This window comes from Motacilla alba, chromosome 18 (assembly GCF_015832195.1).
Source record: "Motacilla alba alba isolate MOTALB_02 chromosome 18, Motacilla_alba_V1.0_pri, whole genome shotgun sequence".
NCBI lineage: Eukaryota > Metazoa > Chordata > Aves > Passeriformes > Motacillidae > Motacilla > Motacilla alba.
In genome coordinates this window covers 4,070,754-4,096,399 of record NC_052033.1, presented here as the reverse complement: position 1 = coordinate 4,096,399, position 25,646 = coordinate 4,070,754, and the positions used below count along the sequence as shown (strand labels likewise).

Sequence of the window (25,646 nt, the reverse complement as noted above, 5' to 3'; positions counted from 1 at the left end):
AAGGCACAGGCTTCATTCCCCAGCACAGAGCAAGCAGCAAACACCCTTGTGGCACAAGTGTGTGCCACCACAGCCTGTGAGATGCTCATCAAAGCGTGTGACATGTGTCAGCATGTTATTTGAGTACCCAAGGGCATAGTGGAGCTTAAGGAGATTCCAAGGCTGAATATTCTTTCACTCAGAGGCAGGTGTCTGTGATTGATGGGTTGTTATGGCCGAGGCAAGTTCATCACGGGCACTCTTTCCATCAGCACCATGTTAGAATCTCCTGGGCTCAGCTTTCATCAGCTGCTCACTATGCCCGGACTGAATTCAGAAAAGCTTCAAGACAGCTGAGACATGTGCAGATCATGTGTGACAGAAGGAAAATCACCTGGCTCTCAGACTGACAGTAATCTGTTCTGCCCTCTTCTGAGTATTCACAGAATACTCCATATTTTTAGCATTCCAATCTCTGTGACAATAGTATGCTCCTCTTTATAAGAACATTAAATAAAACAGGTTATGGTTCTGTGTAGCACAGCTTTCAATGGCAGATACAAGCTAAAGTCAGATGCCAGACAATGGTACAGGAATAAGGGAAGTGTGTAACAGCATTTCCCCAGAATATGGTCTTGGCCTCCAGCACTTTGTCACCCAGCCTGTAAACAGGACTCCAAAATGAACTTGTGCAAAGAATTGCCATGTTCTTCCACACTGTTATCCATGCACAACGTTCCTGTTTTAGTTCTCTGGTTACAGCTGTGCATTCAAAAGAGGCTCGGTGTTGGTGTAGTCAGCTGCACTGACACACACATCCCTCTCCTCTCCTCTCCTCTCCTCTCCTCTCCTCTCCTCTCCTCTCCTCTCCTCTCCTCTCCTCTCCTCTCCTCTCCTCTCCTCTCCTCTCCTCTCCTCTCCTCTCCTCTCCTCTCCTCTCCTCTCCTCTCCTCTCCTCTCCTCTCCTCTCCTCTCCTCTCCTCTCCTCTCCTCTCCTCTCCTCTCCTCTCCTCTCCTCTCCTCTCCTCTCCTCTCCTCATACATGTGAGAGGACATTATTCAATGGATAGGATATTTTATTTTAAAAAGATATTTAGAGCTTCCTATGGTACTACGTTGCTTTAATTTTAGAGGTCCTTCTTTTATGAATTTAAAGCTGCTGTGCCATCTGCAGACAGTGCTGGGAACGGCAGTGCCTCTGCCCTGTGCTCAAGGCTGCACTGCTGCATGCACAGAGATGCAGTAACTGAAACAGTCCTGCTCAGCTTTCATCTGATATAAACCAATTTAACATTTTTTTTCTTATTCTTGGTTTTCCATTTGTCTTGGAAATTATCCCTGGCAACACTTTCCTGCCCAGGTTATGTAGGACCAGTCATGAGTTTGCTAGAGTCACACTAGTGACTCTGCTTCCTGGACTGTATTGCACCAAAAAGGAGAGAATAATGTCACAGAAGCTTTTTTCCTTCCATTCCTTTCCTTCCTTTTTTGCACTTACCAAGAGAGATACAGCGCAGTATCAAAACTTTACATGTTGATCATTCTTTCTGCAGTAATGCACAGGGGAAAAAAAAAGTAAAATTGAAGAGTCTCTGTTCTGTGCTTGTCTAAGTCTGGCATTTGAGTGTCAGACTTGTCCATGTCTCAGTTTTCAAAGAATGTCAAGAGTTGTATTCCTGCATCCTGAAAGGCTGCTGTTGTTTGAATGCAACTGCAAAATTTTACATTCTCCATTGGCTGGTGTTTCCTACCAAAGTCTGTACTTGTCGAGCTTGAGCAACCTTCAAAAAACTTTCCAGATTTCTCACATTTTCTTTAGCTGTCAAGACTTTTGTGAACAGGAATGAAGAAACACTTCTCACACAAGTTTCAAAAGCCCTGAGGTGCACTGCAGTGACTTTGTGTGTGATACCCAACATGTGGTATCAGGTACAAGAAACAAGCAAAACACAGATCTGTCTTTCAGCACCCTTCCCTTTGAAACCCATGGCAATATCCATGAGTGTTGGCTGATGAGTAAGAACTCTGTTGATTTTTAGGTTTAAATCACATGTGAGATGTAAAAATTATCTGTAATATCCTTTTTGCAATATTTGTTAACTACTAAGTAGTTAAGTGACAAAGAAGCATTTTCTTCTGTGACTAGGGAACTCTGGAGGATCAGATCATCCAGGCCAACCCACTGCTGGAGGCTTTTGGCAATGCTAAGACTGTGAGGAACGACAACTCCTCACGCTTTGTGAGTTCTTTTCAGATCTGTTGGAAAGAAGGAATTTAATGCAAGTTTCATTCATTGATTGTCATAACCAATGGTTTGATCTGCACTGCTTGATAGGGAAAATTCATCCGGATTCACTTTGGACCAACTGGCAAGCTGGCCTCAGCAGACATTGAAACCTGTGAGTGGGAGCAACTCAGTGCAAGCAGAATTTATGCATTTGCAACCACAAATTTATCAGGAGAGTAACAGCACCTTTTTTTTTTGTTAGATCTCCTGGAGAAATCCAGAGTCACTTTTCAGCTGTCCAGCGAAAGGAGCTATCACATTTTTTACCAGATAATGTCCAACAAGAAGCCAGAGCTCATTGGTGAGTGCCAGCAGTGCTGGGCTTGGCTCAGTGAGTGCTTTCTCTTCCCACTGTGACCTCCCCAGTGCCACTAAGGGTGACACACATACCTGCAGATCTCCTCCTGATCTCCACCAACCCCTATGACTTCCTCTACGTGAGCCAAGGAGAAGTCACGGTTGCCAGCATCGATGACAGCGAGGAGCTGCTGGCGACAGATGTGAGTAGAGCAGAGCAGAGCAGAGCAGCCCTGCAGCCAGTCCAGCTGTAGCTGGGGGGCCAGAGAGCTCCAGAGGGGCCTGGCCAGCCAGACCCAGCACTGCTGGCCCAGTGCCATGGGACTGGGATGGTGCTGGACACAGCACAAGCAGGGACAGAAATCCCACCTGCCCCTTGTGCTTCACCCTTTGTGCTTTCCCAACCTGCCTGTTGCCCCTGCAGAATGCTGTGGACATCCTGGGCTTCAGCCCCGATGAGAAGGTGGGGATATACAAGCTGACAGGGGCTGTCATGCACTATGGGAACATGAAATTCAAGCAGAAGCAGCGGGAGGAGCAGGCGGAGCCTGATGGCACAGAAGGTAGGGCTGATTGCAGAGTTTGCCTATGAACAGCACCAGCAGAGAGCCAGCAGCCCAACCCCACAGAGTGCCCAACACTTTGAAAATTATTTTCCTTTCCAGAAATTAATTTTTATAAAGATAGTTTTAAGTCTCACAAAGTCTTTAATTTTTGCTCTACAAGGAAACAAAAAGGCATACAACTTAAGCATTGCTGCACCCCTTCAGGCATGGACACAGGATTGTCTTGCAGCTGAGATGTTGCCTTTGGAGCAAGGGAAATATTCTCCATAGGATTAGAGAGTAGCTTCTCTTGATAACACATGCATCTGAATTGTGCCAAAAGTAGGCTCCTTGTAACAGAGGCATCCCAGAGCACCAGGACACTTCTCTTTGTCCCTCCTGAACTAATTTGCTGTTTCTGATCCTAGTGGCTGACAAGGCTGGCTACCTGATGGGTCTGAATTCTGCTGATTTGCTCAAGGCTTTATGCTATCCCAGGGTGAAAGTTGGGAATGAATATGTAACCAAAGGACAAAATGTCCAACAGGTATATAAACAGCCCATCAGCTTTTCAATTTCGTCAGAATGTTCTTTCAAATTTAAACCTAACTCAACATTTGTTACTGCCATGGCTGTGCTTCTTACAGGTGTACAATTCAGTGGGGGCATTGGCTAAATCAGTCTATGAGAAGATGTTCCTGTGGATGGTTGTTCGCATCAACCAACAGCTGGATACAAAACAGCCCAGGCAGCATTTCATTGGCGTCCTGGACATTGCTGGCTTTGAGATCTTTGATGTGAGTCACTGGAGGTCTGCTTGCCCACTGAGGGCTGCTTGAAAATAAATGGCTTTTTTTTTTTTTTTTTTTTTATTTTGAATTTCCAGTTCAACAGCCTGGAGCAGCTGTGCATCAACTTCACCAATGAGAAACTGCAACAGTTCTTCAACCACCACATGTTCGTGCTGGAGCAGGAGGAGTACAAGAAGGAGGGCATTGAATGGGAGTTCATTGACTTTGGCATGGACCTGGCTGCCTGCATTGAGCTCATTGAGAAGGTATTTCTGTAATTCACAATGTGAGGAAATTTTCAGAAATGCATTCCTTTCATATATATTTTTAAATGCAGCTTGAAATGATAAATATGATACTGCAGATACATCAGTTTGTATTATTTTTTTATTTGCTAAACAGAAGAATTCCTGAGAGCAGTAATATTGTCCCACTCAGGAAATTATTTCATCTCTGAGTCTTTCTGCCTTTTCACCTTGTTCCCTGTCCTTCCTTGTGCTTCTGCCAGCCCATGGGCATTTTCTCCATCCTGGAAGAGGAGTGCATGTTCCCCAAGGCAACTGACACCTCTTTCAAGAACAAGCTCTATGACCAGCACCTGGGCAAGTGCAGCAGCTTCCAGAAGCCCAAGCCTGGCAAGGGCAAGGCTGAGGCCCACTTCTCCCTGGTGCACTATGCTGGCACAGTGGACTACAACATCTCTGGCTGGCTTGACAAAAACAAGGACCCTCTGAATGAAACTGTCGTGGGGTTGTACCAGAAATCATCCTTGAAGCTGCTGTCCTTCCTCTTTTCTAACTACGCTGGTGCAGAAACTGGTAAGTGCCTTTTCAGTGGTGGCAAATAAGGCAAAAATCAACTAAAGCCTACTTCTGCTTCTCCTCTCAGTGGTTTACTCAAGGCTACCAGCCCCTAAGGTGACCTTGTTCTTGTGTGCATCCAGATGTTCCAAAACTAGGACACCAACATGCAGAACTGTTGGAAACACCACATTTATGTGCTGCAGAGAAGTAAAGCACAGCAAGTCCAACCCCAAGTGATAGGAGGTGTATGTTTCCTGACTGTGCTGAGAATCACCTGCTTGCTCACTCAGCCACTAGACAGGGGCCAAATGAATGTGCAAAGAGCAAGCACTTCAGTCTTTGTAGACAGAGTTTTGTTTCTTGAGGGGAACTGGAAGAACAGAAAGGAGACCATGGGACAATTTCATACCCAGCTGAGCAGTCCTGGTGTTGTGACGGAAAAAGAGACAGAGAATAAATTTAGAAGTCTTCTATAAGTCTCCATTGAATTGGCTTCACAGTATAGCAACTATGAAAAGATACTGAGCTGCTTGGACTTGCATTTCTGAGACTAAAATTTGCTTCCTGTTGTAACTCAGAATAGAACTGTATTCTTCACCTGGAATATTGGATTAGGAGATTTTTCTATAGAAGACCTCCCTGCACTAAGTGGATGCCCAGTGCTGAGTCACATTTTTGAGGTCTTCACCTAATTAAAAAAAAAAAAAACATTTAAATGGGGGTTTGTGTAATAGTGAAAGCAATATGTGACCAGAAGCACAGAGTACACTGTTAGGAAACTTAGGTCAGGCCACACTGTTCTATACCAGCAACCTAAATCTTGCATTTGAGATCAAATATCCCACACACTGATCAACACGTACCTAGCAGCAGTTCACTAAACTCTCAGGGAGCAGCGTGTCTGTATTTAAAATGAAGTATTTTATTAGTCCATGGCTAAAGGAAGATGAATCCTCCAAAATGTACTGCATATTGTAACTGTTCACCTCCCATCTTCTTCCAAGGTGATAGTGCTGGTGGTGGTGGCAAGAAGGGTGCTAAGAAGAAGGGGGGCTCTTTCCAGACAGTGTCTGCTGTGTTCAGGGTATGTGAATTTTTTTTTCACATGAGCCATGCTTCCACAAAATGATCTGAGGGCTGGAACAGCTAACCTGGAAAAACAGCTGAGAGAGCTGGGGCTGCTCAGGCTGGGGAAGAGAAGATTCCTGGCACACCTTATTCTGGGTTTTCAGTATATAAAGGGGGGCTTATCAGAAAGAAAAATACTTTTTACCAGAGTCTGTAGTGACAGGACAAAAGACAACGATTTTAAACTGGAAGAGGGTAGATTTAAACTGGATATAAGAAAAAAAAAATAAAATCACTCTGAGGGTGGGGAAGCCCTGGCACAGGGTGCCCAGAGAAGCTGTGGTTTCCCCATCCCTGGAAGTGTTCATGGCCAGGTTGGATGGGGCTTGGAGCAGCCTGGGACAGTGGGACAGGAATGCTGGGCTTGATGACCTTTGAAGGACTCTTCCAAACCAACATTCTGCGATTCCCTGAACTTAAATAACTCCCTGAATTTAGTAAGAATGCAAAAGCTTTGTTGCTTGAAGCTGAAGCCCTGGTTTCGTTCTATCACAGGAAAACCTGAACAAGTTGATGACTAACCTGAGAAGCACCCATCCTCACTTTGTGCGTTGTCTGATTCCTAACGAGACCAAGACACCTGGTAAGCCCACCCTTCTTTTCTGAAGACATGGGAGTGGCAGGAATTGGCCTGTTAAGCTTCCACACCAGCTTCCCAAATAGCTCCTTCTGCATGTGAAGTCCTTTTGGGGGTTGGCCTGCAAGACAGTAACAAGGGGAGCTTTTTTTGTGTTTTCTACTGTGACTGAAAAAATTTGAGCATTACATGGCCCAGTTGCTCAGTTTTGCCTATGTGTGTATCTGCATCTTTGTTTAATGTGTGTACAGAACTGAGGGTGAAAAGAATGGGTTTGCTTACAGTGGATAAAATTGCCTGTTGTGGGTAACAGCATTAGAAAATCCCTTGTCTGGATGGCACTGCACTACACTGTGCCACCTTTGCCTACATCCACTGAGGAGGCTGATGCTGTTGAAGATTTTTCAGTTGGTCTCCTAGAGCACCATCCTGCCATTTTTTGAGAAATGTGGCCTGATACCTTTGCACAAGCACTGCTAGCCCTTGTGTTCTCAGTAAAGCTCACTGATGCAACTCTCCACAACCTATATGAATTAAAGGCAAGTTCTGTCTGCTCTTCCTGCATCTTTAATCAAGAGCTGCTTGAATTTTAAAAGAAAAAAAAAAAGGAGATAATTCTCTAATGCTAATACCCATGACGATTTCTTGGCATAAAACGGGATCATGATGGATGTATTTTGTTTAAGGTGCAATGGACCATTACCTGGTGATGCATCAGCTGCGGTGCAATGGGGTTCTGGAAGGCATCCGAATTTGCAGGAAGGGCTTTCCAAGCAGAATCCTTTATGCAGATTTTAAGCAACGGTAGGTCCTCAGTTATAACTCACTCTCTGTTAGGAAAAGGCCTCAGTAAGCACACAGCTCAGGTGACATGTCTGGTGACACTTTCCCAGTAAGCACACAGCTCAGGTGACATGTCTGGTGACACTTTCCCAGCCAGACCAGATTAGTGGCATTGGAGGGAACCAAGGCATTAATTCTGTTTTTAGGTTACCCCAGGGTTTCCCTCTCTGAGCAGACCAGAGATTTCTCTAAACATCAGAACCAGGATAAGTTCTAAACTGAAGCCAATGCCTGATGATTCAAAGAGATGCAAAACACTTGCAGTGTAAGGAGTAAGGTGCCATTATAGAGTACTCCTTGAAGTCTTCCAGAGTTCAGATACAAAGTCAATCCACACGAGCCTCCTCACAGTGCTCTGTCTGTGGCCTGCATCGTGTGCCTTTTCCTCATCTTAAAAATGGAGACAACTAAACTGGTTCACAGGGGCTCAGTTGCCACAGAGTGCTAAATCAAACTGTCTGCTGTTATAGTTAAATACAGCATCTTCCATGCTGCACGGGTGTGAAACTGACCCATGATATACAATTAATCCTATCTTCCTCACCCTTTTTGCAACCAGTTCTTCCAACCTGTCTCACCACAGGTACAAGATCCTTAATGCCTCAGCCATTCCAGAAGGCCAATTCATTGACAGCAAAAAGGCTTCAGAAAAGCTTCTTTCCTCCATTGATGTTGACCACAACCAGTATAAATTTGGACACACCAAGGTAAAGTCCTTGTGGAAGAGTAGGTATAATTAAGCAAAATATTTTGTTTGTTGAAAGTATTTCTTGCATACTAAATTAGCCTTCATGATGATTATAAATAGTCCAACCACTCTGCCCTGGGCAGGGACACCTTCCACTATCCCAGGCTGCTCCAAGCCCCATCCAACCTGGCCTTGGACACTTCCAGAGATGAGCTAAATTTTCTATAAACTACAGTGGAGCAGACATCAAACACTGCAATAATATGAAGCTCATACACAGAGTGACTTGTCATGAATCACAGGAACATTGAGGGTTTGAATGCTGACAGAAAATTTCTCTATCTCTCAAACCCTTCCCCTGCAGGCATTTTTCTTAAACCCCCTTGTACTGCCCTGCATCAGCTGTCAGTGGCCATGTATCTGCCCAAGCCTCAAGCTGTTTGACCCTTTTTTATGTTCCAGGTGTTCTTCAAGGCAGGTCTCCTGGGACTCCTAGAAGAGATGAGGGATGAAAAGCTTGTCAGCCTCATCACTCATACACAAGCTATGTGCAGAGGGTACCTCATGAGAACTGAATTCAAAAAGATGAATGAAAGAAGGTAGTGTAAGAAAATGCCAGCAATTGTACTGTGTCAGACCAAAGGTCCATCAATGTAATATATTGTCTCAGGCAAAAAGCTGTCCTTGGGAAAGAACCTTAGAAATTATTGGGGAGCAGAGCAAGTACAAACAATCAGCTTCCTCCTGACAGTCTCACAAATTCTGGCAGCAGCTGTTTAGCATTCAATTCCATTAAAATGTTTCCATATTTTTCAGAAACTTTTTTTCAGTTTCTGTCTTAAAAATTTCTAATACGGTATTTGCTATTTTGAGTGACCCAAAGAGCACCAAGCTGCTGTTTCCACAATTGACAGGAACTGCCAGATTTGTAGTCTTAGCAGCAGTACTTCAATATCAGTTTTCACTCTGGTATTTACCTGAGCACTTGTGTTTTCCTTGAGACTGAGGAAAGCCTCAGAGATCCCCAGTCAATATTCCAGAGAAGTCTGTCTGTTTTGTAATATTTTTTCTCATATATTCAGACAACAGATATTATTCAAGCTACTGAACCAGCCATTCTGCAGTAAGGGCCTCAAAATTACTCTTTAAAGCAAGAGAGATGAGTGGAAAAAGTCTCATGCAAAAGTTCTTGGGGTAAATCCTGATGATGTGTGGAAAATAACCAGAGTATGTTTCCAGCTTGAGTCTCACCACCCTCATTGACTGGTTTCATGGGTTTTCAGAGAATCTATCTACATCATCCAGTACAACATTCGTGCATTCATGAATGTCAAACACTGGCCATGGATGAAGCTGTACTTCAAAATCAAGCCCTTGCTGAAGAGTGCAGAGTCTGAGAAGGAAATGGCAAACATGAAGGAAGAGTTTGAGAAAACCAAGGAGGAGCTTGCGAAGTCTGAGGCAAAGCGGAAGGAGCTGGAGGAGAAGATGGTGACCCTGTTGCAGGAGAAAAATGACCTGCAGCTCCAGGTCCAGTCTGTGAGTAACCTCCTTTTCCAGATTCACTCCACTTCCTCTTACTCTGCTGCTCTTTTTCTCCTCTTTTCCATTGTCCTCTATAAACAGGCATGTCACGGGGACAAAGCTTTTGTCTGATCTTGTCCCTTACACCTGAGCAAGGTGCAAAGCATATACCAAACACTAACACCAGTAAAATAGAGGAGGTTCCAACGCTATCACCAGTGGAAGAATCAGACATTCCACAGTGTATCTACTGTGCTCCTCACAGTGGTGTCTGAGTCTGGATGGAATATAGGCTGTTTCCACATCTGCTGCCACTATAGCTTTTCTGTCAGAGGCAGGACACAAACTGCTTTTCCCTGGAATACTGCTGAACAGAGGCTGAAATTGCATTTGTCAGGTTCTAAAAGGTAATAAAATATTGCATGGCCGAAAGCAGTTTTGTGCAAGTGGACTTGTCACTTGTTGCCATGTGCTTTCAAATCAGTTCAGTTTCAAAAAAAACACGTATTATTTCACTCACCAAGGGTCTTAACTGTATTTTGTCATTTTTATGATAAATATATTATGCCTTCAATGTGTTCTGGTAGGAGAGTGAAAATCTAGCTGATGCTGAAGAGAGATGTGAAGGACTCATTAAGAGTAAAATCCAGCTAGAAGCTAAAATTAAAGAACTAAACGAAAGACTGGAGGATGAAGAGGAGACAAATGCTGAACTGACAGCAAAGAAGAGGAAACTTGAAGATGAGTGCTCGGAGCTGAAAAAAGATATTGATGATCTTGAAATGACTCTGGCCAAAGTGGAAAAGGAGAAGCATGCAACAGAGAATAAGGTGACAGAGGAATCAGGGAAGTATTCTTTCCTAGACTGTGCTCCCATACAGCTTGCCAGTTTTGTGGGAAAATCTAGTCACTTGTAAGTTCTATGATTAGAGGTGAGATGTATCCAATGCATAGGAGAGAAGTATTTTCACTTAATCAATCAGCTGACAGATTTTTTTTTCTATTAAGTTTCTTTGTCATATTATCATGGTTTGTTTCACTTCTAACATATTTTTGGCTGTGCTTAACACTTGATCATCTCTTTTTAAAGAACATGACTAGCTGAGAAATTACAGCTGTTTTCACAGCAATTATATGCAGGAAAGACATTCCTTGAGCAAGAGCAACTCAGAGGGCTTTTGTAAATCCCAATGGGAAAAACCTTCAGAGGCAAGGGAAGATCTAGCAGGTTTCACTATAAAATTTAGTAGGATAGGGGTGGGGATCAAAAACAACTAAAGCAAGAATTCCTATCACTGCAGAAGCAGAGGGATGAGACTCTCAGGTATGATATATGCTGCTGCCCTCATGGCAATCAATAGGAACATTCTGCAGAGAGCATTTTGACTTCATCCAAGTAGGATGATGGGAGAGGGTTTGCAAGGATAGGAAAGGTTTTGCAAGGGTGCAGTCACTGTGCTCTCAGTCTGCTATGTCTCAAGGCATCCCCTCATGGGATGGATGCTGGCTGTCTGACAGGTAAAGAACCTCACCGAAGAGATGGCAGCTCTGGATGAAAACATTTCTAAACTCACCAAGGAGAAAAAGGCCCTCCAGGAAGCCCACCAGCAGACACTGGATGATTTGCAAGTTGAGGAGGACAAAGTCAGCACCCTCACCAAAGCCAAGACCAAACTGGAGCAGCAAGTGGATGATGTGAGTAGAAGTTTTTGGATTGTGTATATATACACTGTGACAGATTACAATGGACTCAATAGACTAGAGGTCTGTAGTTTGGAGTATAAGCAACACCTAAAGCAGACAAGCCAGCTCTAATAATTTCAGCCACTAAAACACTGCTAATTTACAGGAAATTGTGGAATCCAGCAGATCTTTCCTGTTCATCACAGGGTATTTCAGCACTGTAGACTTTTGTGATCTGATTTAACCCGTTAGCTGAAGCAGGAGACCTGTGACACTTTGAAGGTTGCTGCAGAGTTATTTGTGTGCACATATACTCCAGGAAGTTGTAAATACTGGTAATTTGTGTATATTTAGCAGTCTATATGGTAGAAACTGCAGCTACTGGAAAAATTTAATTTCTGTTTTTTCAAAAACTGGTGTTTCAATATTTCATATTTCATATGTGCACAGTCAGGTTGTTGACACCTCTCTCATAGTGAGAGTGCAGCACACATGGAGATGCCCTGAATATTTTCTCTATTCATCAGTTTCCAACTTAGTTAGATTTTTAAATCAAGAATAGTTACTTTCAAAGTACAATTTATGTATTTCAAAGTATGTTTTATATGTCTTAGCTTGAAGCATCTCTGGAACAAGAAAAGAAGCTGAGAATGGACCTTGAGAGAGCAAAGAGAAAACTGGAGGGTGATCTGAAAATGTCTCAGGATTCCATCATGGATCTGGAAAATGATAAGCAACAAATGGATGAAAGGCTAAAAAAGTATTACATTGACTTATTATGCTCTGAATTCTGAAATTCATGTTTTATCTTAACCACACTGAATTTGCCTTCTTGTTCTTTAATAGAAAGGATTTTGAAATTAGCCAGTTACAAAGTAAAATTGAAGATGAGCAGGCTCAAAGTTCTCAGCTGCAAAAGAAAATTAAGGAGATTCAGGTAAAGTCTAGGAGTTATTAATAATTTTAGTGGCAAGCACAAATTTCTTAGAATTAATTCGTATTTATTCTTAGACCATTCTACAAAAATATTTTCCCTCACATGAATAAAAGCACTGATATGGGACTCTGGGTGCTGTTCCTATCTCATGGCACTTTTACAGAAACTCTGTACATGACTACATAGGAAATTTCTTACATGAACATTATGGCCAGCTTTGAGAATGCCACAGATGTGCAGCCACTGAGAATCACTTTTCTAAGAAAACAATAGGATGTGACTCAATATGTCATGATCAGGACAAAGATCACCTTCTAAATGCAGAACCAGGAAGACAGCTCTCTTCAGTGCTCTTATCCCGTGATTGTTCATGTCGAAGTTCCTTCCATCCTGTTTGCTGCTGGAGAAAGGACACTGCTTTGTTCTGACCTGACTTCTTGGAAATGTCTAAGAAATTCACATTTCTTTACATTTTCCAGTGAGACCCCTTCAATTTCTTCAGGAAAATGCAATTCTAAAGCTTTCAGAAAATAATAAATCCATTCTGAGCTATAACATAAAGTATCAGATTCCAAAACTGAGTATTACCTGTCCCAGGACACAATACAGTGAAATTTATAGCAGTACTTTCTCACTGTCATATTTTTTGAAAAATCCCCTTGCTCAGGATTCTTCTCCTGGGAAGCTGAGAAGCCTCAGAGAAAAAGGAAAACAATATTATCTCATTTGCTTCTCCTGTGTTTTGCTGCTTTGGAATGTGATTGGAGATTGTTTATCCAAATGTGAATTGTTTTGACTTAATGACCAATCATGGTCAGGCTGTGTTGGGACTCTGGAGAGGGTCATGAGTTTTCATGATCATTCTTTGTAGCCTTCTGTCTGCATCCTTTCTCTATTCTTTAGTATAGTTTTGGTATAGCATTCTTTTATATAATACAGTAACATAATATAATAAATTAATCTTCTAACAACATAGAGTCAGATTCATCTTTCCTTCCTGCCACGGGAAACCCCAAAAAAAACCACAGTACTTCTCTTTAGAAAGAGAAGTATTAATGGATGTGAATGTTTGCTCTTTATTCCTTAGTGATAATTTTACATCTGTCCATCCAAAAGTCCTCTTTTAACCAATTTACTCTCATAGGCTCGGATAGAGGAACTGGAGGAGGAAATCGAGGCCGAACGTGCTATCCGTGCCAAGTCTGAAAAGCAGAGAGTCGACCTGTCCAGGGAGCTGGAGGAGATCAGCGCGCGCCTGGAAGAAGCAGGAGGGGCCACAGCAGCCCAGGTGGAGATGAACAAGAAGCGTGAGGCAGAGTTCCAGAAGATGCGCCGTGACCTAGAAGAGGCCACGCTGCAGCACGAAGCCACGGCTGCCGCCCTGCGCAAGAAGCACGCGGACAGCACAGCTGAGCTGGGCGAGCAGATCGACAACCTGCAACGCGTGAAGCAGAAGCTGGAGAAGGAGAAGAGTGAGCTGAAGATGGAGATTGACGACTTGGCCAGCAACATGGAGTCTGTCTCCAAAGCCAAGGTCGCTGCACAGGAAGTATTTGTCATTGTTAGCGTTGTGCTTCTGAACAACTGGATGAGCTGAGGGGTTTGTTTTCTACCTCTTCACAGAGTAATCTGGAGAAGATGTGCCGAGCTCTTGAAGACCAGTTCAGTGAAGTCAGAGCCAAAGATGATGAACATGTGAGGCTCATTAATGATCTGAACACACAGAAAACACGCCTACAGACTGAGAATGGTACGTCCCTTGATGAAATGTAATATTCCAGTGTCAACTACTTAAATATGCTGCCTGAATGCCCGTTTGTTTTGTAACATATTCATCACTTGGGGATCTGAACAAAATTCAGAATGTAGAATCTCCTCTTGGTGGCAGTCATAGAAACCAACCCAGGGAAACACAAAACCAAACCAGGAGTACTGTCAGTCAAAATGAAAATGTGAGTTTGTGGTCAGTTCATCTTTTCTTTGGTGCCAGCACAGCTTTTCCTATCAGTGGGAATGCAATTACTACTCTTCCCTTCAATTTACCCCGTTATATCTTGCAATCACTTTCCACATGGCTGGCTGCTCTCATTCATTTGTTTTATGTTTCGTATCTCTGTCAAAAAAAACCCCAACTTTTTCCTCTTAGGTGAACTTACTCGGCAACTGGAGGAGAAGGAGGCCTTGATTTCTCAGTTAACTCGAGGCAAACATACTTTCACTCAGCAGACTGAAGAGCTGAAGAGACAGCTAGAGGAAGAAAATAAGGTGACTTTCTTTCATTTGAAACAACCAATTTTAAAATAAATGAGATTTCTCCTCAGAGAAGGGACATCAGAGTAGGGAAAATTTTGAACTTTGCCCTGGAATACAATATGCAGAGGAGACATTAAAAATTAAATAAGCAAGACAGTTTAAGCCCTTCTCATCATGCATTCTGAAGATCAAAAAAATGAGAGAAATGAAGGAAATCAGCTCTGTGCCCATAGGCAAAGCAAATAGCGGAGGCCAAAAAAAGGAAATAGAGCAGGAGCACTTCCACTTTGTCTGTTGGTGGATTTATTTTGCCTCTGCCTGAAACACCTGGTGCAGATGTGTTCGAGAGGTGTTATCCTCCCAGACAAGATGGGCAAGCACCCAACCCTGTTTAACAACATCAAGCCCAAAACACAGAATCCTTAATGTTATTTTGCTCCCTCTGTTTCTCTAGCAACTGCAGCACATGGAGAGGGAAAGATGAATATTTTATCAGACTAGAGGAAAAATATCCAGTCACCAGTCAAATTATTCACGTTCTGACAACTTGTTTCATTTTAACTGCCAAGGCCAAGAACGCCCTGGCCCACGCCCTGCAGTCCGCTCGCCACGACTGTGACTTGCTCCGGGAACAATATGAGGAGGAGCAGGAGGCCAAGGGGGAGCTGCAGCGAGCCCTGTCCAAGGCCAACAGCGAAGTGGCCCAGTGGAGAACCAAATACGAGACGGACGCGATTCAGCGCACGGAGGAGCTCGAGGAGGCCAAGTACGTGGAGGGATGGCTTGGAGCAAGTAGAGGGATATTTAAGCATAATGAGGGTAGAGCTGAAGGAAACCAGAATATATTTGTAGTGGTAATATGCAGAGCAGTGTGCTTTTTAATGTATTGGAAGTGAAAAGTGGGGTGAGTGGATATTTAAAGGAGAAGTTAGGGTGGAGGCTTAGGGGTATCTACATAAAGGAGATTCCAGTGCATTGAGTTAATCATAGTAGTTGAAAGAGCACATTCTTTACACTGTCAGTATTGAAAGCATATTTTTGGTCCCTCTCCACATTGGTACAGTTCATACTTGGGTGCATACTCTCCCAGTCTATGCACCACTTCGGAGTGCTGTGCCCCCCAGGCTCCTGGCACCACAGCATTATATATTGCTCCCTGTGCCCATCTTCCCCATTCCAAACTCCTTTCTCGTCCATCTTCTGAGAAGGTCAGAATTTTCTTTTTCTCGGTGCTGAATGTCCCATCCTGCAGGAAGAAGCTGGCCCAGCGCCTGCAGGAATCAGAGGAGCAGATTGAGGCTGTCAATGCAAAGTGTGCTTCACTGGAGAAGACAAAGCAGAAGCTGCAGGGGGAAGTGGATGATCTCATGATTGACGTGGAGAGGTCACACGCAGTCTGTGCAGCATTCGATAAAAAGCAGAGGAATTTTGATAAGGTTTGTTCAAAAGGCCAGGCCAGATCTAAACATCATCAGATGTTTGATAGGACAAGACAGATTCTGAAATTATCAAAGTTCTGCACTCACAGTAAAAGAAATTGCATCTTACCCAAAGCAAAATTATGGTAAGGACCCCATAGTGGGACATCTGGTTAAGTCACTGTGTGAGTAACCCCAGGTGACCACAGCAAATAGTAAATCAGCCTTCTGATAATTTCAAAAAACATGAAATCTTCACAAGGGAGACTAGTCAAGCAGACTCAGTACTCACATGCAAGCTAAGAAGCCCTGGTGCTACTCTGCCAGCCTAACCTTGGGGTTAGGCAGAGCCTCAGACTCATGGAAAGTTCCAGCCTTCACTGCCCTTACTAACATTTAGAAGAATCTGCGCTGTTGGACCAAGTGATGCTGCACAGCCCTGTGTCTTGGCTTACCCTTGTGTGAGTGAAAACACTGTGCCAAAAGAGGAACTTACAGGTCTGTGGTATCAAAGTGAGGAGAGAATTGGTAGAGAATGAGAGAATGAGCCCACCTTTCTTGGTGGGCTTAGTCCAGAACCACTGGCTCCTGCAACACTATCAAGCCTCACACATCGTTTTTCAGACTAACTACATTATATTCCGGTTGATGTCAAGCCAAACTCCCTCCTGACAGCTTGGGGCATGAACTAGTGTTGGTTGAAGAGGCAAATTTAAGTAGTTCTCAGCAAAACAACCAGAGCATGCATCACAGGGAGTTATTGTCACAGGCAGTGAGCAGTCCAAAGCAAAAGACCGTTCAGATAGGCCAGGCCTCCTGGGTTCTTGTCACATAAAGGTGCAGAGATGGAGTGTGTCAGCATGGGTCATCCTTCTCCTGTCACTCCAGATCCTGGCTGAATGGAAGCAGAAGTACCAGGAGAGCCAGACTGAGCTGGAGGCTGCCCAGAAGGAGTCTCGCTCCCTCAGCACCGAGATCTTCCGGATGAAGAATGCCTACGAGGAAATGCTCGACCAGGCCGAGACTGTCAGGCGGGAGAACAAGAACCTCCAGCGTAAGTTCCCGTGTCTGTCACCTTGGATTCACTGTGAGCCCTCAGATGCTCCCACATTTCTGGACTGCCGGAGCTCTGCTTCTTCCCAGGGTTTTGTTCTTTGTGATTTTCCCACAAAGGGGGTGACTTCCTTTCATGCTCAGCTGATCATAAAGTCACCTGCAAGCACACACTTCCATCTCTACAGCATCCTGCTCCCTCAGGATGTTCCCCCTTCTTCACACCACCGTAATCCTATGCATGGATAAGGACCAAGTTAACTGAATATAAAGAAATTATGATGATACTCAGTTTTTTCCAGATTGCTACTAGAAAAAAATCTGGTGGGCTGTTATCTGTGTCCTGATTATTGGAGGATCACGCAGCTGTGGCACAATGGGTTGGCATTTAATAAGCAAACTAATTATAGAAAGGAAATACAACTCAGATCCTTTTTGTGAACTGAATGATCACTGGGAATTATCTGAGCATAAAGAGATCAATCAAACATGACTGTCTCTGGAGATGTAATTTCACTACCCAGAGGAAGTTGACATTATTTTCTGAGCTCCCTCAGTCGGTCCTTCTCATTTTCAAATTGAGCTGGGATGTGCAGGTTATCAGAAATAAAGATTGCACACAAGACAAGATGTATTATTTCTTCTCAGTGTTACATCCCATTACACCAGAGTCGCTTTTGTCACTCCTGTTGCCAAAGAGCAATTGCAGGTGCCACTGATCACACTGTCTGAGAGGAGCTGAGTATGTGTTTTCTGGTTGCAGAGGAAATTTCTGATCTGACTGAACAGATTGCTGAGTCTGGAAAAGCAAATCACGGGCTGGAGAAAGCAAGGAAGCAAATTGAGCAAGAAAAGTGTGACCTACAAGCAGCATTAGAAGAAGCAGAGGCAAGTGTCCTCAGTCAGGGGCTTGCTTTTAGAGAAATGGAGAACAGAGAAAATTTGGGTATATATTTTATATTCCTGCTTAGCCTGAAATTGTCCCAGAAGTGCAGTAGGGCAGCACAGACAGACCAAAAAGCACAGGGACTGCCATACCAGTGTGGCATTCCTTGCTGTGCTATCATGTAAAAAACCCCTTCAGTCCCAGTCTGAAACTGAGCTCATTTTGCACCATCTCTTTGAATTTGCTGCCATGGAATGCTGAAGAAAAGTCTAGCATTTCAAAACTCCTAGCAGTTTTCTTTCTAGCCTTCTGTTCTGTATCTTCCCTGACTGCCTCTTGGAAAATATTTTATTCCTTCTGTATAACCACATCTGATTCTCCACAAAATGTCTTTGTGAGCACTTCACGAGCTGCCCATGATGTACCTAGAGCACACCTCAAACAGAGAGACACAGAGTTAACCTGGCTTGTACAAGATCCCTGGAAGTCTTTAGTCAACTTCCTGGTCAAGGAAGGGCCAACTCTGAACTTACATTAGGTTGCTCAAAGCCTTGTCTAATTGGTTTTTATAATTTTCAGGGATGGAGGTTTCAGAGTATTGCTGGACAATCTTTTCCAGTACAACATCATTCTCAGGGTTAAACATTTTTATCCCTTTGTGCAGCCAGGATTTCCCTTGTATTGACTTTTAAAAGACCTTTTGTCTTTTTGTTGTCCACCACCAAGAAGAACTTCACTTTATTTTCTCTTTAACTCCTCTTAGGTAGAAAAAGTAGTATAAAACAATCTCTAGATCTCACTAAATGAGTGGGCAGTAGGAGCAAGAGTTATTGTGGTCATGTAATCCATCTCCTCCAATTTATGCATCTAAATATCATCAGTCCAATCCTCAATTAGTCACCATAGGCTCATTCGAGAATCCAAAAGGAGAATCAGGCATCTCTGCAAAATATGTTCTTAAAAGGGATGCCAGGGCTGCCTCAACTGCTTTATTCTCTGCATGTGCTCATTTCTGTCCAGTGGGTGGAATGACCCAGCCTCAGGCTTTTCACTGCTACAACAGCTGGAGCTGGATGACACCAGAGGGAAGGAAATGAGTACCAGAGGGAAAGGTTGTGTGGAAGGGCAACTTGCCCACACAGTCTCTGGGGTGGGACAAAGCAGAAATCAGCACGGAGATTCAAGAGGAGGCAAGCTGCTTCTGAGCAGGAGGCTTGGCTGTCCTATTTTATATTTCCACATGATCTGTTGTCACTCCAGTGTCACCACAGCCTTCAGTGCCCAGACCTTGTGGTATCTGAGGCATTTTCCTAAGGAATATTATTGCTTAATCACCATTGAATATCCAGCTGGGGTACAGTGAGTATGGGATAGCAGTCAGCTTTTTCTGTGCTTGGTCTTTAAAGGTCCACGTTAGGGTCCCTCCCAGTTGCCAAGGGTCACATTTCTGCATGGGCATTTCCCAGCGACGGGCACTACAGAGACAAATTGTAATATTTCAACCCTCACAGGGCTCTTTAGAGCACGAAGAGGGGAAAATCTTACGTGTTCAGCTGGAGCTGAACCAGGTGAAGTCAGATGTTGACAGAAGGACTGCAGAGAAAGATGAGGAAATTCAACAGCTGAAGAGAAATCACCAGAGGGTATTAGAGTCTATGCAAACCATGCTGGATGCCGAGGTCAGAAGCAGAAATGATGCTCTGAGGCTGAAAAAGAAGATGGAAGGAGACCTGAATGACATGGAAATCCAGCTGAGCCATGCCAACTGCCAGGTAGCAGAGACACAGAAGCACCTTAAAGCTGTGCAAGGGCAGCTCAAGGTAGGGACCACAAGGCTGCTGTCCCCTGAACCTTTGCCATTCCCTCTGCTCGCTTCCCACAACAGCTGCTCTCACCTTTTTTAAGGACTCCCAGCTCCATTTAGACGATGCCTTGAGGGAGAACGATGACCTGAAAGAGCAGCTGGCTATAGTAGAGCGCAGGAATGGTCTGATGACAACAGAGATGGAGGAGATGAGAGCTGCCATGGAGCAGACCGAGCGAGCCCGCAGGGTGTCTGAGCAGGAGCTGACAGACGCCAGCGAGAGGGTGCAGCTGCTCCACTCACAGGTATTTGGCATCTCCTGGCACCACAGAGATTACTACAGGCCTGTGGGAGTGGCACAAACACACTCACCTGCTGTGTGAGGACAGTGGGAGCTGGGGCTGGGTGGGGAGCTGGAGGGTGAGGTGGGGCTGGATCAGCTGGGTCAGGGACCAGCAGGTGCCTGGCGGGGCTACCACCCTCATTCTGGGCTCAGGGGGTACCAGAAATGCAGCCCCTGTATGAGCCATGCTCACGTGGCTCTCTGCTTCTGGTTCCTCAAATGTGGAATTCACAGGGACTAGGATCAATTGAATATTCTAGAATCCTGAATTTTCAGGCAGCAGCTCGTCCTACAGTAATTAGTGCAAACGGGGTGGGCATGACCTGTCTGCTGACTGCCCCCACAGAACACGAGCCTCCTCAACACCAAGAAGAGACTGGAAGTGGACATAACTCATTTACAGACTGAGGTTGAGGACAGCATTCAGGAAGCCAGAAATGCAGAGGAGAAAGCAAAGAAAGCAATCACAGATGTGAGTCCTCTTGCTCTTCCTTTTTGTACTACCACAGTCACTTTCCCACTTGAGAAAGGCAGCAGCCAGATGGAGGAGAACCAATTCTCCAACAGAAAATATCTGTGCCACGTGGGCCTCATGCAGCCATTGCCCCAGCACTTGTCACAGAAGACCTCTCCAGAAAGGGTCCTCATGTCCTGCTAGCTGTCTGTATGGAAGAGGAATTCTCTCTCCCCTTCTCCATACACATTCACTTTTGCTTCCAGATAGAACAGATGGTGGCAAAATTGTAATAGAAAAAGAGTAGTTTGAAACAAAAACCTGTGTAGACACAGCACAGAAAAGCAGAAATTAAGGCTAAAATCATACACAATTCTATACAAATGCTAGACATGTAAGGAAGAAAAAGAGAGAATATAAATGGTTCATTTAAATGAGGCTACAGGTTCCACATCATCAGAAATAACAACACCTGGGACCATCTACGAAAGGCACAGAAAAATTAAACAGAGAATGGTGACTCTATTGCATCAAGTCCTGGTGCTCCAGTGTTTGGTCCTGCCTGCCCACCAGCAGCAGTGCTGCAGGATCCCTGACCTCTCTGCTGTGCCACGTTGGTGACAGCTATCAATCCAGCTTCTGAGCACCTCAGCAGGCAAAAGCTTTTCGGTGCAGTTTGAGGTACTCAGGGCCATCTCACTGGTAGAAACTAAGAAGTCTGACTCTGGCAAATTTCAGATAGCCAGATACTCAAAGTCATGAGAAAGCCCAGAGATGCAGAGTGCTAGCTGGTAATACCTTAATTTTGACTGACTTAAAACATAGAATTTTGGTACCAATCCATTTGCACTCCTTGATTATTTTTTTCTTTACGTCAACCCTGTCTGTTCTCTGAGGTGAAGCAGTTCTAGAAACACAGACTTTGAGAAAGAGTGATCCTGTTTGTGTGACAGAGCCTTGGCACAGCTATGGGCACTGAGAATGTGCAGAGGCAATGTGAAGCTGGGGGTTTTTCTCAGGCACCCAGAACTGCTGGGATGGGGACATTTGTAACATAGCTGTGACCACAACCAGGCAGCCATGATGGCAGAGGAGCTGAAGAAGGAGCAGGACACCAGTGCCCACCTGGAGAGGATGAAGAAGAACCTGGAACAGACAGTGAAGGACCTGCAGCTTCGTCTGGATGAGGCCGAGCAGCTGGCACTGAAGGGAGGGAAGAAACAACTCCAGAAGCTGGAGGCCAGGGTATGGTGAAGATTTGGGTAGATTGATGTTAAGTTTCTGACTGGGCCCTTGGTTGCTGGAACCTCTTGGGAGGCTGAAAACAGAGAGGGCCCCAGGTATTCCCGGCAGGTTTGATGAGAGCTGTGCTGAGTAGCCAAATATTGCACTGTGGGTGATGAACCTGAGAGCAACCTCAAAAAAACTGAGTGGGCAAAAATGGGGGCAGATGGACATCAGGGAGACATAGATGGTGATTTTGTCTAGGGAAAAATAAGTTGTATTTACTTGGAGATGAAATTGGAACTGGTAATGGACACACTTCAGAAGCTGTTGAATGTGCAATAGAAATGAAAACCTAAAACAGAAAAAAATGTGGGCTTCATTAGGAAAGACACTGAGAACATGAGAGAGCTGTATGGCAACACATTCTTGCCCCTATATTAAGTATAACACACAGTTCTGGTCTCTGCAGCTCAAGAAGGATCTGCAAGATAAAGCTTTATAAGTATTGACAAACAAGGCTAGGACTCTACCATTGGAAGAGACCAGCCCATCTTCACCTTTAAAATAAGTAAAAAGAAATGCTTTGCAGAGTGGGCAGTGAAATTTGGAAACCTGCCACCATGGAAGGCTGCAGAGGCAGCTGGTAAAAGGTTCAAAAAGGGAGTAGAAATCAGCAGGTTTACAGAGGGACACAGGATATGCCACCTTACATCTCTAGTTCAATGTCTGTGGAAGCTGGACAAGTGGAAAGGGAATAGACAGCAGCCAGGTTTCCATGCTGTCCCTAAACTGTATTTGCCACTGCCACTCCCAAAGATAACAAATGAAAGACAAAAAGTAAAAGAGATTTTTCCCATTTACCTCGTGAACATTCATAGAAGCCACCCTTCACTGTTTCAGTTTCCTCTTCACTGACAGACTTAAGTCTAATTTTGACCACAAATGCTCTAGGTATGCACAGCTAAGTTCCTTTTATAAACAACTGGGGATTCACACACTGTGCCCTCACCAACATAACATGGGAAGCATATTTTAGCTAGTCTAGACCCAAGAAGCAGGTGCAGGACAGTGCCCTGCTCTGCAGGGCAGCAGGATCTGCAGCCATTCTTGCCATTTTCACCATGATTCTGTGTTTCAGATTAACGAGTTGGAAAATGAGCTTCATTCTGAGCAGAAACGAGGAATAGAATCCCTGAAAGGAGCTCGCAAGTACGAACGGAGGCTGAAGGAGCTCACTTACCAGGTACTGCACATCCTCCACCCTCCTACGTGGGTCACCGCAGCTCATCTGCCAAGGCTGACTCCATTTTCACTTCCTACAGTCTGAAGAAGACAAGAAAAATATTCTTCGGCTCCAGGACCTGGTGGACAAGCTGCAGTTAAAAGTGAAAGCATACAAGAAACAGGCTGAGGAAGCTGTGAGTGGAGGACTCTTTTCAGTGGGGCCTGGGTGGAGATGTCTGAAAGGTGGGCTCCCTAGATCATTAAAATAATTGAATATTGAGCTGGACAGGGCAGCTAAGGTCACTGCCTTTGAATATTCTTAATTATGGCTCACAACAGAGCAGGTGTAGCTGTAGCTATCCTGGAACTGGTGCACTTTTGGAGCCACACAAGCCAATTTTCCCACCTGGAACAGAGTGGGACAATTGCTCTGCCCCCCGAGTGGCCGTGCTGTGGATGGTACTGGGTACAAACAGAGCACTGGCAATGCAGGGCTGTACCTGTGAGGCCAGCACAGGGGTCAGTGGTGGCAGAGCAGTGTCATTTGTGCCCATGCTGTCTGATTTTCAGGAGGAGCAGGCAAACATCAACCTCTCGCGGTGCCGCAAGGCGCAGCACGAGCTGGAGGAGGCGAAGGAACGAGCTGACATTGCTGAAGGGCAGGTGAACAAGCTGCGAGCCAAAAGCAGGGACATGGAAGGCCAGGTGAGTTGCAGGCTGCAGAGAGGGACGTGCCTGTGCAGGTGGTGGCACAAAGGTCACTGCCCAAACAGCCACATCTGCGTTTCTCCCACTCTTTCACTGGAGTGTCCTCCCAAAGAAAGGCCAGGAATTGTCACTGTCTTGGTTTGGACAGACAGGTGCCTGCTAAGGAAGGCAGGAGCCTCCCCTGAAATGGAAAATGTAAACCCCCTCCCTCTGAATTGCTATAAATTTTAAATTAAGGGACTCTCAGGCAAAAATAAGGGAGCAAGAATAACAGTTCTTTATGAGGGAAGAGAATAAAAGGATAAAATAAACAATGCAGTAAACCAAAACAGCACTGACAGAGTCAGAACACAGCCTGACACCCTGTGGGTCAGGGTGCTGGCAGCAGTCCCATGGGAATTGTGGCTGCAGCCCTCCTGGAGTGTCAGGGCTGGTTCTGCTGGAGCAGGGATCCTGGAGAAAGGTGTAGTCTTCTTCTGAAGATCCAGTGGAAGAGGCAGCTGCTGTTCCTCTGGAAATCCAGTGGAGAAGCTGTGCTGGTGTTCCAGAAGCTCAGATTCTATCCAGGTAGGAATGCTTGGCTCCTCCCTCTGGGCTCACATCTCCCAGTGGGATGCTGCAGTTCTTATCAGCCCTGCAGTGACATTCAATGGCCTGTTATCAGCAGATGTCTGCCCTGAGAGAGGATTGGGTGTGGAAGAGATAAGGAAAACTGCCCACTGAACAGGAGACAGCTGCCATGCAGGTGGCAAATAGAATACATCTTGCCTTGCAGTCTGGGGCAGTCACTTTCTCAAACCACTGCACTTTGCAAGTTCTTTTGGAACCAGACCAAATACAATCAACTCTAAGAATCCAGGTCTTTCTGCCCAATTGGGAGATATTACTTCTTCATTATAAAATGGCAGAACAATTGCAACAGCCACAGACTTGAAACAAGACCACAAATAACTCAGTTGCTCCAATACCCTCTACATTACCTTCCTTTTTCTGTACTCAGAAATCAGAGAAATGAGGTTCCTGACCCGAGCTGCAGCAGGCTCCCTCCTGATAAAGACTTCTGTGCATCCAGCAGATTTCCATTACTTTCTTCAAGTAACACGGTGTGCTTGTGTGTAACTGATATATTTAGCCAGCCTTAAGGTGAAGCTGTGAGAAATCTTACATATATATATATATATATATATATATATATATATATATATGTATATATAAAAATATAAAAATAAACCTGGGTGATGCTTTAGTGACTATATGAACTGTTGATTCACTATGAGGTTGACAAGAGTCTGTCTGTGTATCTGTGTGTGTCCGTGTGTCCCTGTGTCTGTCTGTGTCTCTGCATCCGTGCCCGTATCTCAGTCTGTCTGTTCCTGTCTGTGTGTCCACGCCTGTCTCACAGACCGTCTGTCCGTGTCTGTCTGTCCGTGCCCCCATGTCCACCTGTCTGTGTCCTTCAGTCTGTCTGTGTCTGTCTCAGTCTGTCTGTCTGTGTGTCCGTGTGTCCGTGTCCTGCTGTCCGTGTGTCCGTGTGTCCGTGTGTCCGTGTCCCGCTGTCCATGTGTCCGTGTGTCCGTGTGTCTGTGTGTCCGTGTCCTGCTGTCCGTGTGTCCGTGTGTCCGTGTCCTGCTGTCCGTGTGTCCGTGTGTCCGTGTGTCCGTGTCCCGCTGTCCGTGTGTCCCGCTGTCCGTGTGTCCGTCTGTCCCGCTGTCCGTGTGTCCGTGTGTCCGTGTGTCCGTGTCCCGCTCCGTGCCCGCGGGCTGGCGGGAGCGCTGCCAGGCGCAGCTGCGCCAGTGCGGCGCGAGGGGGCGCTGTGGAACCGCCGGCCCGCGGGGGGTGCGGAGTGCGGGGGCTCCAGGGGGTGCGGGGAATCGGGGTGTGCGGGGTTACAGGGGTACGGCGTGCGGGGTGTGCGGGGAATCGGGGTGTGCGGGGTGTGCGGGGTTACAGGGTGTGCGGGGGGTACAGCGTGTGCGGACTGAGGGGTTCGGGGTGTGCGGGGGTACAGGGATGTGCGGACTGAAGGGTTCGGGGTGTGCAGTGGGTACAGGGGTGTGCAGGGGGTACAGCGTGTGCGGACTGAGGGGTTCGGGGTGTGCGGGGTGTGCAGGGGGTACAGGGATGTGCGGACTGAGGGGTTCGGGGTGTGCGGGGGGTAGAGGGTGTGCGGACTGAGGGGCTCGGTGTGCAGGGT

At 45.3% G+C, this 25,646-nt stretch overlaps 1 protein-coding gene across 1 annotated transcript in view; it reads left to right on the top strand.

Annotated features, from left to right (window-relative positions):
* LOC119709400 (myosin-13) overlaps positions 1-24,654 on the top strand; it is a 30,209-nt gene extending 5,555 nt beyond the window's left edge. The window contains exons 8-41 of the mRNA XM_038157116.1: positions 2,126-2,218; positions 2,315-2,378; positions 2,469-2,567; positions 2,663-2,766; positions 2,988-3,126; positions 3,537-3,655; positions 3,756-3,905; positions 3,995-4,165; positions 4,408-4,717; positions 5,707-5,786; positions 6,326-6,413; positions 7,094-7,211; positions 7,834-7,957; positions 8,401-8,537; positions 9,222-9,477; positions 10,050-10,292; positions 10,981-11,157; positions 11,760-11,905; positions 11,992-12,082; positions 13,227-13,616; positions 13,706-13,832; positions 14,229-14,347; positions 14,905-15,101; positions 15,588-15,771; positions 16,642-16,807; positions 17,570-17,694; positions 19,204-19,512; positions 19,598-19,801; positions 20,186-20,311; positions 21,368-21,538; positions 22,659-22,763; positions 22,843-22,938; positions 23,315-23,449; positions 24,453-24,654. Coding sequence (XP_038013044.1) covers positions 2,126-2,218; positions 2,315-2,378; positions 2,469-2,567; positions 2,663-2,766; positions 2,988-3,126; positions 3,537-3,655; positions 3,756-3,905; positions 3,995-4,165; positions 4,408-4,717; positions 5,707-5,786; positions 6,326-6,413; positions 7,094-7,211; positions 7,834-7,957; positions 8,401-8,537; positions 9,222-9,477; positions 10,050-10,292; positions 10,981-11,157; positions 11,760-11,905; positions 11,992-12,082; positions 13,227-13,616; positions 13,706-13,832; positions 14,229-14,347; positions 14,905-15,101; positions 15,588-15,771; positions 16,642-16,807; positions 17,570-17,694; positions 19,204-19,512; positions 19,598-19,801; positions 20,186-20,311; positions 21,368-21,538; positions 22,659-22,763; positions 22,843-22,938; positions 23,315-23,449; positions 24,453-24,467 — 5,178 coding nt within the window. The 3' untranslated portion in view covers positions 24,468-24,654. The remainder of the gene's footprint in view (positions 1-2,125; positions 2,219-2,314; positions 2,379-2,468; positions 2,568-2,662; positions 2,767-2,987; positions 3,127-3,536; positions 3,656-3,755; positions 3,906-3,994; positions 4,166-4,407; positions 4,718-5,706; positions 5,787-6,325; positions 6,414-7,093; positions 7,212-7,833; positions 7,958-8,400; positions 8,538-9,221; positions 9,478-10,049; positions 10,293-10,980; positions 11,158-11,759; positions 11,906-11,991; positions 12,083-13,226; positions 13,617-13,705; positions 13,833-14,228; positions 14,348-14,904; positions 15,102-15,587; positions 15,772-16,641; positions 16,808-17,569; positions 17,695-19,203; positions 19,513-19,597; positions 19,802-20,185; positions 20,312-21,367; positions 21,539-22,658; positions 22,764-22,842; positions 22,939-23,314; positions 23,450-24,452) is intronic.
* Positions 24,655-25,646: the final 992 nt, after the last annotated feature.